General features: G+C 44.3%; 1 protein-coding gene across 2 annotated transcripts in view; it reads left to right on the top strand.

Moving 5' to 3' along the window:
* Positions 1–12,477, top strand: part of ABCD2 (ATP binding cassette subfamily D member 2) — a 49,837-nt gene that overhangs the window by 26,952 nt on the left and 10,408 nt on the right. For both annotated transcript variants that reach the window (XM_055711336.1, XM_005446338.4), the window contains exon 7: positions 5,662–5,807. In XM_055711336.1, the coding sequence (XP_055567311.1) occupies positions 5,662–5,807 (146 nt within the window). The remainder of the gene's footprint in view (positions 1–5,661; positions 5,808–12,477) is intronic.

The raw sequence follows: 12,477 nt of genomic DNA, 5'->3' as shown, positions 1-12,477 counted from the left end.
TGCAGCACCTAAAAAATGGGATCGAGGCACCGGCAACATGATGGAAAATTCTAAATGTAGGTGCATTCCCTAGGTAGTCAGGCAGAGGTTTAGGGCTTTTGGAAAAGTAGCCAAAAAAATTGTCTAGTAGGTAAAGGGAGCCACCTAGAGTTAATCCACAGCAATCTCTAAATACAAATGTGTGTCTGAACTCCTGCCTTTTACTGAAGTTTAGGTGCCAAACTGAGAGCTAAACATTAAACTGCTTTATCTCTACCAAGCCCTCTCCTGAGAGCTGGGACCTAAATAAGTTTAGAGCCCCCTTTAATATGTTTTTACGGTCCTACTGAAGGATTAGGATAGTTACTGCATTTTATATTAAAAAGAACATTGGGGGAAAAAGGAGTAACATAAATAATATAAGGCACAAGGACTGGTACTAACGTCTCACCCCTTCCAATTGCAGACTTGATTGGTATAGTATATAATTAGGCTCTTGCCAATAGCTGTCTCTTCAGACATGATTCCTGCCTCTTAGCAGCAGTTTCCTTGCTTCAGTGGGAAGATTAGAAGGTGCCCTCCCTTTGCCTCCTCTTTAACCTGGACGCTAGCCTAGAAAAATAGGAATCTAATGCCCTGCAAGCTGAGAACATAGCCTGAACCCAGCTCTTGGAAGAGATTTGCTAACCATTAGCTTGACATACAGCCCCTCATCTTGCATCTCTAGTAGCTGCAGTGTTTTTTGCTGGACTTAAAACTGTTGCTTTCATACTCCATGCTGTACTGGACCTCTTAGGGAATTAGACAGCATTTTGGCACAGCTGTAGGTGTGAGCTGTACCTTTGGCTTTCTGGACTGGAGATTCCTCAGTGCAAGCACTGACTCCTTATAATCTGCCAAGTTTCCTAGGAAGGTACCTCCATGGCTGGAGCTTGGGCTTCGGTATCATCTTCTTAAATAGAGGTGCCTAAATTTGGAATACATTTTGGTTTAGATGTCAAAGCAAGCACTCTGAATTGCAGTCTGAAGCTGTACCAGTCTCCTTTGAAAATTCAGTCTGCAATTTATCTGAAAAGGAGAATCCCAGATGTAGTGTTCCCCTTTCTCCCATTTGGGTATATTAGAGAGGCATCTTGTCAGCCAGAAACAGAAACTTAAAAGGCAGGTCAGCCAAGAGTTTATAGCTGCATTACACATAATTTTCCCACATAACTTTGTGTATCTCTGAAAGTAATAGTGCAATAATAACTGCAAACACACTTGGACAGTAAATGGCAAGTCAGGTCCTGACTGCTCATTCAGGGGTATGCAGATGGGTTCCAGAATCATAAGCCACATGTTTTTAGACTACACCTTCCATGGAGGAAGTGTGAATCACAGCCTGTGGCAAGGAAGGTAAGGTGGGCTTCAGACTGTATCTGGAAGCAGTTCCTTGGGCACTTATATTGGGCTAATATCCCTTAAAATCTGATGCCAGCCACTTAAGTTGTATTTTTGGTTCCTTTCTTATTCCAGGGCGCTTATAATTACAACTCTGACCATTCATATTGCTTTATAGACTCTTGAAGTGCATATCGATTAGTTGCTGTCATTCTTTAAAATGATAGTATGGATCTCAGAACAGGTTATCAGTTCTGTCAGCAGTTTATTTTGCATGAAGCATGAAAACACCTTTCAATACATTCAGGAAGTATTTGTAAACGTTTCAAGTGGGTATGGCTTGTTCCGATTTTGGAACAGAAATTTCTTGACATCTAAGCAAGTCATCTTCCTTAACTTGCTACCCAGAAGAGTGAAGCCCTTTGCTCTTCAAGACATCAGAGAAGTGCTAGATGTTAGCACTACATGGCTGCAGTGTGCAGTGTTAATCCACAATCTCTTTGACTTGGCATTACACATCTCTTTTTATGCCTAACAGCTCCAGCATTTAAGTCCTCTGTTTGGAAAGAAATGTGGCTGGTATGTACTCCAATATGTCTTGTAGCATGTGCCCCCTTCTCCCTCCCCAAAGGTAACCTCAATATCATCGGCAACACTTGCCCTTCCTCCCCATACGATTTCTCTAATATTTTGCCAACATTGTACACAATGTCTTGTGTCAATGGGGCACTGGGGAATTGTCCATACCACAGACTTCAGATTACAGCATGTCTTTGTGTCACCTTTCTTTAAAGCCTGCACTGCAAGGGGGAAGCCATAAGCCTTAGGGATGATGGCTTCTTACTAGCGAAATGAAACCATCAAACTGCTGGAAAAAAGGTCAGTTTATGAGAACTGAAAGTGTCTCTTCCAGTAGATGCCTTGAAATTCCAGGAAACCAGGCAAGAATCAGTAAGTTTTCTTACCTTTCTGGAGGTTTGATACCAAAGCTTTAAACAAGCATTACTGAGCATCCTGTCTTTCAAAAATAGTGTAGGAATCTTTTTTCAGAGAGCAGAGAATGAAAGAAAGAAAGAAAGAAAGAAAACTAACAATTGCAGAGGTATTACTGCCAAAGATATGACCGCTGCACGGCAGAGGAGTTGCTTTCAGAGTCTGTAAGAGTGCTTTCTTTGAGACTGGAACACAGACACTCTGGCTGAAAGGAAAAACTCCATCAGAAATCAATTAAATTCAATTAAACTCAGGTGCTACTTCAGGACAATTAGACGGGTTTTGTTTGAACTGCTAAAAATGTAATGAAAACAGTATTTTGACAAGGAGCTTACTGGCAAAGTGAAATTTCATGGTTGCTCTATCCAATTACTCATACTTCTTACTACTTAATGTCTAGCTATCACACACATGTAACCTCAATTACAGTAACATCTGATGTTTAACAGATTTTAGTGTTTGACTTTGTGGCACCCATGGCAGATAAGGAGGTTATTGCCTTCAAGTTATGGATAGAGAAATCTGGCTTAGTATGAAATGATCAGACTATGAGTTAGATGAGATCTCATCTAACTTTAGCACTTTAGAAGTTAGTTATCTAAGTTACTTGTCTGGGCTCTGTCCCCCACTGAGGGAGAAGACATCCCCAGGAGCCGATCCATCGCCATCCTAAAATAAATGGGACCGAACAACCACAGAGGTGCCTCTCTTTGTTGTCAAGAGGTGGAGCCTCAAATGAGACATCTTATACCAAGCAAGATGAAGTGTCCCCTCGGGGACATGGGTGGCTCCCAATAGGATGAGAGAAGCAGAATGTGCTCTCCCACCTCCCAGGACAGACCCATAGCCATAAGCCGTCCTTCGTCTCTACTATTTAGTCAGTAATTGGCAGGGTTTGCTATTCCACTGCAGGCTGGGCTTTTCTTTAATTTTTACAAACTAGGTGGGGAGAGGCATGCTTGGTAATACTGATGGGTTTAGATGGGAGACCACAAGGAAAATCCAGTTGTACCAGGAAGCGGTGCTGGTGACTCAATAAACAGCGTGGCAACAAAGTCCTGGCACGGTGCTTTTGAGCACTGCCTTCCCGATTGTGCTGCAGGCTAAATCTCAGAGCTGCTAGTCGTTACAGGATCATACTTTATGAAAGTAAGGTATTAAACCCCAGACAAAATACACGTCCTCCTTGCCCTTATCTGCAGCCTCACCTAAATTACACAGTCTTATGCACAACCTGATTCAAACTTTTCTGAGCCCATGTGGAGTTGCTGTCTTCTGTCCCAGAGATGGCAGTAGCCTGGAGCGAGTGAGGTGATTTCTGCATATGCAAGAAATAAAGCTATTTGGAATTTTAGATGGAGAGTACAATGGAAATGTAGTAGATCATTACTTAAAGATGTTACATAATGTTTAGGGCTGAGATTTTGCAGTATCCCCATTAATATAAATGGTTCGCTGCACTGGACGCTAGTGTTCATGCAGCAGCCCAGAATGGCACTCTTCCCACCATGAGCACAAAGCAGAACAATGAGTAAAAAGCAGAACAATGAGCAAAGAGGAGCAGCAGTGCTTGTATTTGACTTGCAGTTCTGGTTTTGCTCCATCTGGGTGCCTGCCCACAGCAAGGAGCTGACCAAATATTTGCGAGCAGTTCGAATCCCCTGCCCTTCCCATCCTCGCTCAGCTGGTGGTGAAAGTAGTTTAACTACAGGCAGGTACAGACACTTCACCATGGACGTCTGCAGCACTAAAACCAATGCAGCCGATGCCAGCTTGAATGTGACTTCCAGTTCATGTTGCAGCTTTAGTTCTATAATTCTACGTCTGTTGCATTATGAGTTCCTTAGATTACTCTGTGGTGTATTTTCGGGACTCTCAGAATAATAATGGTAGATCCACCCTTTCTGCAGAGACACCTCCAAGGGAAGGGAAGAAATCTGCTAAGGTATTATACATCTCTGTCAGGGAAAGCCTCTGCATGGCTAAGACCGTCCCACCATGCAGGTCCAGAACTCTTCAGGGAAGAAAACTGACCCCTCGCCAACACGCTGTGAATTAGTTGGAAGTAGTCCTCAGTGGCAAGAGCAAGCTGCCTGGAAGCTTCCTTGTTCCTGGCCCAATTTTAACTGCTCCTCTTTGTCATCATCCCCTGGCAACAGAGCTTTAAGGGAGTTAGTGTAACTCTTGGCACAAAAAGCAGAACAGAGTCTGGGGCCTGACTGTTCTTTAGGTCTGACCTTCCCTTCCAAACTCAGAATCTCCCAGATCATTGTCAGGGTGTTCCCAGCTTGCAAGAGCTATCAGCAGTGTCTGTGAGACATGATGGATATTTGTCCTTCACAAGAAATCCTTAGAACAAGAGCAGCGAAAGAGATGGTCAAATAGGTGTGTCTTAGATTGCCTTTGCTATCCTAGCCTGACTGGCCCGGTATCTTTTAGAGAACCGTAAAACTGTTCTTTGAGCTGACTTTGTTTAGAGACTAGGAGGATTTGGGGGCCTGGGCTGTACCAGAGTCTGGGAACAACTCGTGACATTGAGGAGACTGTCCATAGCTGTTCCAGGGACACAGCCATGACTGAGGACTATGGCCCCAAAGTGGAGACAGCTTGTTTCAGTAAGAAGGATGGTATTACCTGATCTGGGAACATCGTGATCCAGAAGCTGCTTCACATACAGCTCAGCCTTGTGCTTTGCAAAGGGAGGCTGGTGCTGGAGGGTTTAAGCTGATCAGCTTCTCTAATGTATGCTTTTTTTGCAATTCAGAAGTGCTAAACTGGCTTCTAGAACCAGCTAAGTTATGCCCAGTCTCAGTTCTGCAGTCCAGAAGAGTAGAGTGCAAAGCAGGCTTTCGGTGCTCTCCTGCCTGACTTGCGTGTCTCCTGGTGCACCACGGAAGTCTTTTCCAGTTTGAGCCATGGTTTTGTTACAATTTACTTTTCACATGTGAGTGTGTAATTTGATTTCTAAATTTCTAAGTGCACCAAACCTTGAATAAAGCATAGAGTTTCCCTGATTCCAAGTGAAAGCATTCAGAATAGTCTATGAAGTGGATGTTTATTCTGCCTGATCTTTCATTTTGTTTTCATGCTAATACTACCCCTGTTGCTACCCTGTAATCAGCTGTTACAGAAACTACCCGATGTCTCTAGGGTAAGTTTAAAAAAAAACAAACAAACATTCACCCACAGATAAATCCAGTTTTAGCAACGTGGTGTTTAAAGCATTATAATCTGCTCCATAGAGCGTCAGCAACATATGCTTGCTTGGAGTCAGCTCCAGATTACTGGTTTCTCTGTATTGGTTCTCAGGCCCTACATGTCTATTGGAACGCTACGTGATCAAGTCATCTACCCAGACTCAGTGGATGACATGCACGAGAAAGGCTACCAAGATCAAGATCTGGAATGTATCTTGCATATGGTTCATCTGTACCACATAGTTCAAAGAGAAGGAGGTAAATCGCATATTTTTGTAATAAGCTTTACAAAATCTGTTCCTCGCGTGTATGTCTTAGCCTGACTGACCTTTGCTTACTGAACTGTCAAAACTGGATCCAGACCTTTTTCTGGTTGTGGGAGCCGCACAACGCATGGTTGTTGCTCCTGATGCTAAAGGACGGAGTGCTCCTTTCCCCCGCAGTAAATCAATGCCCAGGCTGAACATCCTTGTTGCCTTGTGATAGCCAGTCTTGTCATGATATTGTGAGATCACTGACCTTCCTTAATTTTCTTAGAAACTGTAACATGTCTTAAAACCTTGTCATGTCACTGACTACAACAACTTGAAAGCATGTGAATGAAAAGAGAGTCAGGTCTGCTTTCACCTTCCTGGCTTGTGGGATCAGCAAGACTATGTGCCATGAGAAGGAGTGTCTGATACCACACCACTAGGGTGAACAAGTTAAAAGTAACCAGATGACACGGGCTGGCAGTAGAGTGTTGCCATCTACCACTTGCAGTTTAAGTTGCCATGTGTTGTCAGCATTGTTTGCCCTAAGAGTAGGGGATGGTTTAAATACGCTGGCATGGTAGGTGTCCAGATGCTGAAGGCTTCTCTTGTGTCTAAGGAACTGAAGCACTGAATGTTTTTTTTCCCCAAGCATAGCAATAATTTTCATCCTTTTGTTCCCACCAGCCACTAATCTCTAGTTTGAATTTCCTCCCCATCATTATGCTCTTATAACACACATAGGACAAATTTGGTAAAGTTTAGAGAGAAGAAGGAGGATCTTCAAACCCCTCTAAGGAGCTGGTGTCACGAGTGCTGGATGTTCCCTGCCTCTCTCTGCCAGCTGTCAGTGCTCCTTTTTGAGAGGTTACTTCGGGTGCATTGACTTGTAACGTGTGTGCTTGGTGTCTGTCAGGATCATTCTGACAATAGACAGTAGTGCTTCAGCCACTGGGAATCCCAAGGCTAAATTCCTATTCCTGGATGGCAGCCTGTTGCTCTGTTCAAAAGGTAGAAGGTGCATTTTATTTTTGAAATATGCATGGAGACTCATCTGTTCTCTTTTCTGCACATTTTAGTAACCATTTACAGCAGCAATTGTATACCTACAGATACTTTCTCACTTCACAATCCTGTTGATAGACTCTTATCTTTCTGTGGGTCAGGGTTTCTTTGTTAAGAATATAATAATGAATGTCGACCCTCAACAAGTTGCAGTAGAAAATAAGAATCTGCCATCATTCTGAATATATATTATTATTCAGATCTGATACTATGACACGAGGATTGAAAAAGCGGGCAGAGCGCTAAACAATACAGCTGGCTTTCTGGGCTGCAGGCACACGTTGCCGCATCATGTTGAGCTTCTCACCCACCAACACCCCCAAGTCCTTCTCCTCAGGGCTGCTCTCAATCCATTCCCTGCCCAGCCTGTATTTGTGCTTGGGTTTGCACCAACCCACATGCAGGACCTTGCACTTGCCTTGTTGGACTTCACGAGATTCACGTGGGCCCACTTCTCAAGCCTGTCATGGTCCCCCCTGGATGGCATCCCTTCCCTCCAGCGTGTTATCTGCACCACACAGCTTGGTGTTGTCAGCAAACTTGCTGAGGGTGTACTCAATCCCACTGTCCATGTCAATGACAAAGGTGTTAAACAGCACCAGTCCCAATAACAACCCCTGAGGAACACCACTTGTCACTGTCTCTCCTTGGACATCAGGCCATTGACTGGCAACTCTTTTGAGGGCGGCTATCCAGCCAATTCCTTATCCACTGAGTAGTCCATCCGTCAAGTCCATGTCTCTCCAGTTTAGAGACAAGGATGTTGTGTGGGACACTGTCAAATGCTTTGTACAAGCCCAGGTAGATTAATTACATCAGTCACTCTTTCCTCATCCACCAATGCTGTAACCCTGTCATAGAAGGCCACCAAATTTCTCAGGCATGATTTGCCTGTAGTGAAGCCGCGTTGGGCTGTCACCAATCACCTCCTTATTTCCCATGTGCCTTAGTATAGTTTCCAGGAGGACGTGGTTCTCTGGGCCTGTAGTTCCCCGGGTCTTCCTTATTTCCCTTTATTAAAAGTATGAGTTACGTTTCCCCCTTTCCAGTTCATGGGAACTTTAGTGGCCTGCCACAGCTTCTCCAGTATGATGGATAGTGGCTTAGCCGGTTCATCTGCCAGTTCTCTCAGGACTCACGAATGCATCTTATCAGATCCCCTGGACTTGTGCACCTTCAGGTTCTTTAGATGGTCTCAGACTTGACCTTCTCCTACAGTGGGCAGTTCTTCATTCTCCCAGTCACTGCCTTTATCTTCCGTGACTTGGTCAGTGTGGCTGGAGCACTTATTGGTGAAGGCCGAGGCGAAAATGTCGTTGAGTACTTCAGCCTTCTCCATGTCCCAGGTAACCAGGTCTCCCGTTTCCTTCTGGAGAGGGCCCGTGTTTTCCCTAGCCTTCCTTTTATCACCAATGTACTTACAGAAGCTTTTGTTGTTGCCCTTGACATCCCTGGCCAGATTTAATTCTGTCAGGGCTTTAGCTTTTCTACCCTGGCTGCTCGGACAGTTTCTCTGTATTTCTCCCAGGTTACCTGTCCTTGCTTCCACTCTCTGTAGGCTTCCTTTTTGTGTTTGAGTTGGTCCAGGACCTCCTTGTTCATCCATGCAGGCCTCCTCGTGTTTTCACCCAGCTTCCTCTTTGTTGGGACACATCACTCCTGAGCTTGGAGGAGGTGATCCTTGAATATTAACCAGCTTTCTTGGGCCCCTCTTCCCTCCAGGCCTCTATCCCATGGTACTCTACCAAGCAGATCCCTGAAGAGGCCAAAGTCTGCTCTCTTCAAGTCCAAGGTAGCGCGACCTTGCTATGCACCCTCCTTGCTGCCCCAAGGATCTTGAACTCCACCATTTCATGGTCACTGCAGCCAAGGCTGCCCTTGAGCTTCACATTTCCCACCAGCCCCTCCTTGTTGGTGAGAACAAGGGCCAGCTTAGCACCTCTCCTCATTGGCTCCTCTATCGTTTGGAGAAGGAAGTTATCATCAACGCATTCGAGGAACCTCCTGGATTACCGATGCCCTGCTTTGTTGTCCCTCCAACAGATATTGGGGTGGTTGAAGGCCCCCATGAAGTCCAGAGCTTGTGAATGTGAGGCAGCTCCTGTCTGTCTATAGAGGGCCTCATCCACTTGGTCTTCCTGGTTGGGTGGCCTGCAGCAGCCCTCCACTATAATGTCACCTCTCCCTGCCCTCTCTTTAATTCTGACCCATCAGCTCTCAGTCGGCTCCTCATCCATCCCCAGGCAGAGCTCCATGCACTCCAGCTGGTCACTGACGTAGAGGGTGACACCCCCTCCTCGTCTCCCCCGCCTGTCCTTCCTAGAGAGCCTGTATACTTCCATCCCAACGCTCCAGTCATAGAATCCCACCACATCTCTGTGATGCCAGTAAGATCATAGCCCTGCAGGTGTGTGCATGTCTCTAACTCCCCGTCTTTGCGCATGACCCTCAGCGGCCAAAACCATATCGCCAGCAGTCTCTGAATGCCCGTCACTGTGGTTTGTAACCCTGCAGCTGGAGCATGTAGCTGATGATGGGGCAGTTACCGTGCTCCACGTACAAGATGCCACTGGCCGTGTCAGTGTTATGCATTGCCAAACTGAAACCCCAGGTTTGGATAAGTCTCACTCTACTTTCTGTGCCAAAGAAAGTATTTATTGCTGACTCCATTCTTGCTCTTCTGCCTGTCTGACTGCACATGCAAGACACACACAATCTAAAAAAAAGTCTAGAGGACACTGTTAGTGTTCACTGGTGCCCTATTGAAACTCCACTCAGGATGAGGGCACACAGTGCAAAAGGCTGCACAAAAAAAAATGTTAAAAAAAAAAACGTGTCTTAGGTACTTAGCGATCTGAAAATAACAGAAATGGTCAAAGCTTGAAAACAAGGGAAGAGATTACCACATTCCAGGAAGTTTTTAGGACCATAATACACTTACTTGTTCCATTTTCTCCTTGGGCTTTGCAGAAGGCAAGTGCCAAGGTAGAAGCAGAGAGGAAATACATGACTTATGATTTGACACGTTACGTGGATTTCATATGCTTACGTATTCTTTAGCGCTCCCCTAGTCTGGGATAAAGACTTACATTCTGGTTTTTTGAACCAGCAAGCCAGAGAAATACTTGTTGAAAGTGAACAATTGACATTTTTGTTTATACATAGCTGAATTTTTTTTTTTATTTCCAACTTTTACTTTATTCTTTTACTTAAAATCAGATTTTTTAAACTAAAATCATTTCTATTTAAAATGGAAAATTTTCTTTGCAAAATAATGAAAAATTCCATATAAAGCTTGTAGAACAAGGGATTTGCCCTAAACCATCTTTTCGCTTTTTGCAAAGTGGTTAGATAGTTGACAAACTCTGGCATTTTCCAATAGAAAAAAAAGTTTTGCTAAAAAATTCGCAAACAGTTTCTATTTATCTATTATATACAACTTTTGAAAATATACGACGTCTGAAAAAACAATCAATGAAACCACTTTTAGTTATTCATATTCTTACGGATATATGGGGTATGTCCATGCTATTTTGAACTGTTTCCATAAACTGCTGTAAGAATGGAACTGTCTGTCAATCATTAAGTTGTAGAAGGTAATATATTCTTCAATATTTTTTCTGTAGATCCTCTTCTTCTTCAGAGCCTTACCTCTGCCTCTTCCCTTTTCACCTATCCCCTGCAGTATTAAGCCTCTACCAGACAGTGGGCTCCTTGGGCATGTCCCTGTTGTGCTTTAATTGACCACGAATGTCACGCATGTATAATACGATGCTTTGCAGTTTGGTGTTCTGCTCCCTGTGGGCAGTTATGAAAAAGCCAGATGGATCCAGAAGCGTGCAAGTCTGACTCAGTTTATTTGTCCTGGCATAACTTTATTGTCTTTAGCTGAATTGCTTCCACATTGCATCAGTACAAGGGTCACCAGTGTCCAAGCGTAAAGTAGCCAGCAAGAGCCTAACGCTGATCTTGTTGCTGCCGATGGCAGAAATTCCTCTCTTTTTTTAGCAATAAGGTTTGACCCAGTTAGAAGTAAGTAGAATGGTTACAAGAATAAGTAGCCTGGTTTGGCGTTTAGCTTCTGTGTTACCCTCATGAAACTTTTTTCAGTTGGTAGCAACAGAACACACCAAACTCACCAAAATAACAATCCCCCTCCCCACCATCCGCGTTCTGGATGGCCCTGAGCCCAAACCCTAGAAGATCCCAGCGCAACTACTGTTCACAGTACCCCCCGCTTGCTGCTAGGGGCAGACTTGCCTTCACACTGAGGTGCACACTGGTATTTTTCTCATCTTCTGGATATTAGAGGAATGCCATTTTGTTACTTACCTTTATATTAGCAATATGGTGCCCCTATCAACAAAGTTGCTAGCTCTACCAGGAGAATAATGTCATACAAAATTAGGGTAGCGAAGAAGGTTGGTGAACCACCAGCCAGCACAGGCATGTCCAGAAATCATAGGTAACAGCATGGAGATGTGCAGTAGATATATACATAAAGTGGTTCCCTCCTGACCTGCTTTGAAAATCTGTGTGTATTTAGCAAGTGTCAATCGTGGTACAGCCTTAGGCTGCTGATAGCTTGTCACGTGAGAGGAGCCATGAGAACGTGTAGCAGCACGCTGAATGCATGACCAGGCCTGGCAGGTTGGGGATGGTGACATTACTCAACAAGTTCAACCTGTTCATGGTTTCTCAGCACCCCAGATTATGACTGTCCCTCATTATTTTGCACATTTGTCATATCTTTGGGTCTTTTCCAGGGAACCTTTGTGGTAGGCCACGTATAAACACACAGATAAGCACATTTCCTCTCTCCAGTATTTTTTCATCTGATCATTTTAGCCCTGGATTTGCTTTTGTTGGTACCAGCAGGAACTCGAGTGCTTTGCTGGCTTTTCTAGTGGCTCTGAAATCCAGAGACACAAATCCCCACAGTGTCATGCTGAACTGGGGCTCACACAGTTGATGGTCTCTTTGTTCATTCCTCAGCTAAGGATTGCCCTTGCATATTCATGCTGCACAGCACCTGGGCTCTCTTCCATTTTGACAGCTGCCTCAGGACATATGCTGTGCAAGAGGCCTTCATGTTCAAAAACTCACCAGGGGTAACCTTTCTTCTGTCCACGTCTGATGAGGTGCATTGGAACGTAGATCTGGAAAAGGATCTTTTAACCGTATCTTTTTATGGCAGCTGAATGCTCGGTCTTGCTTCCAAGTATGACAATTCACAAGGATGAAGGATACACAGTGCTACAGACTCTAGATGCAACCCCTTTTTTGTTGTCAAATTTAGCTTGCTTTTTCCTTCAGAAAATTGGGGGGGAAAGGAATTCTGAAAGAAGCCATGCAAGAAAATGAAACGCTGCTGTCATAAGGCTATCGCTACTTTCTGCTAACAGCTGTATGTATTTCTACCGCTGTTAGTCTGCCCCAGCACATTAGACATGCTCTTTGTCTTACTGGTTGCAAAAGGCATTTCTGTGACATCCAGTGTTTATCTCATCTACATCATACCATGTGCAATCAAAGTCTACATGTAACAAGAAATTGAGCAAGGAATTTGGACTCTGAGAGCCAGAATGATGTTTGTACCTACGAAGAGATTT

This window comes from Falco cherrug, chromosome 5 (genome assembly GCF_023634085.1).
Source record: "Falco cherrug isolate bFalChe1 chromosome 5, bFalChe1.pri, whole genome shotgun sequence".
Taxonomy (NCBI): domain Eukaryota; kingdom Metazoa; phylum Chordata; class Aves; order Falconiformes; family Falconidae; genus Falco; species Falco cherrug.
Note: the sequence above shows the minus strand (reverse complement) of the source record. Positions and strands in the feature narration are given on the sequence as shown.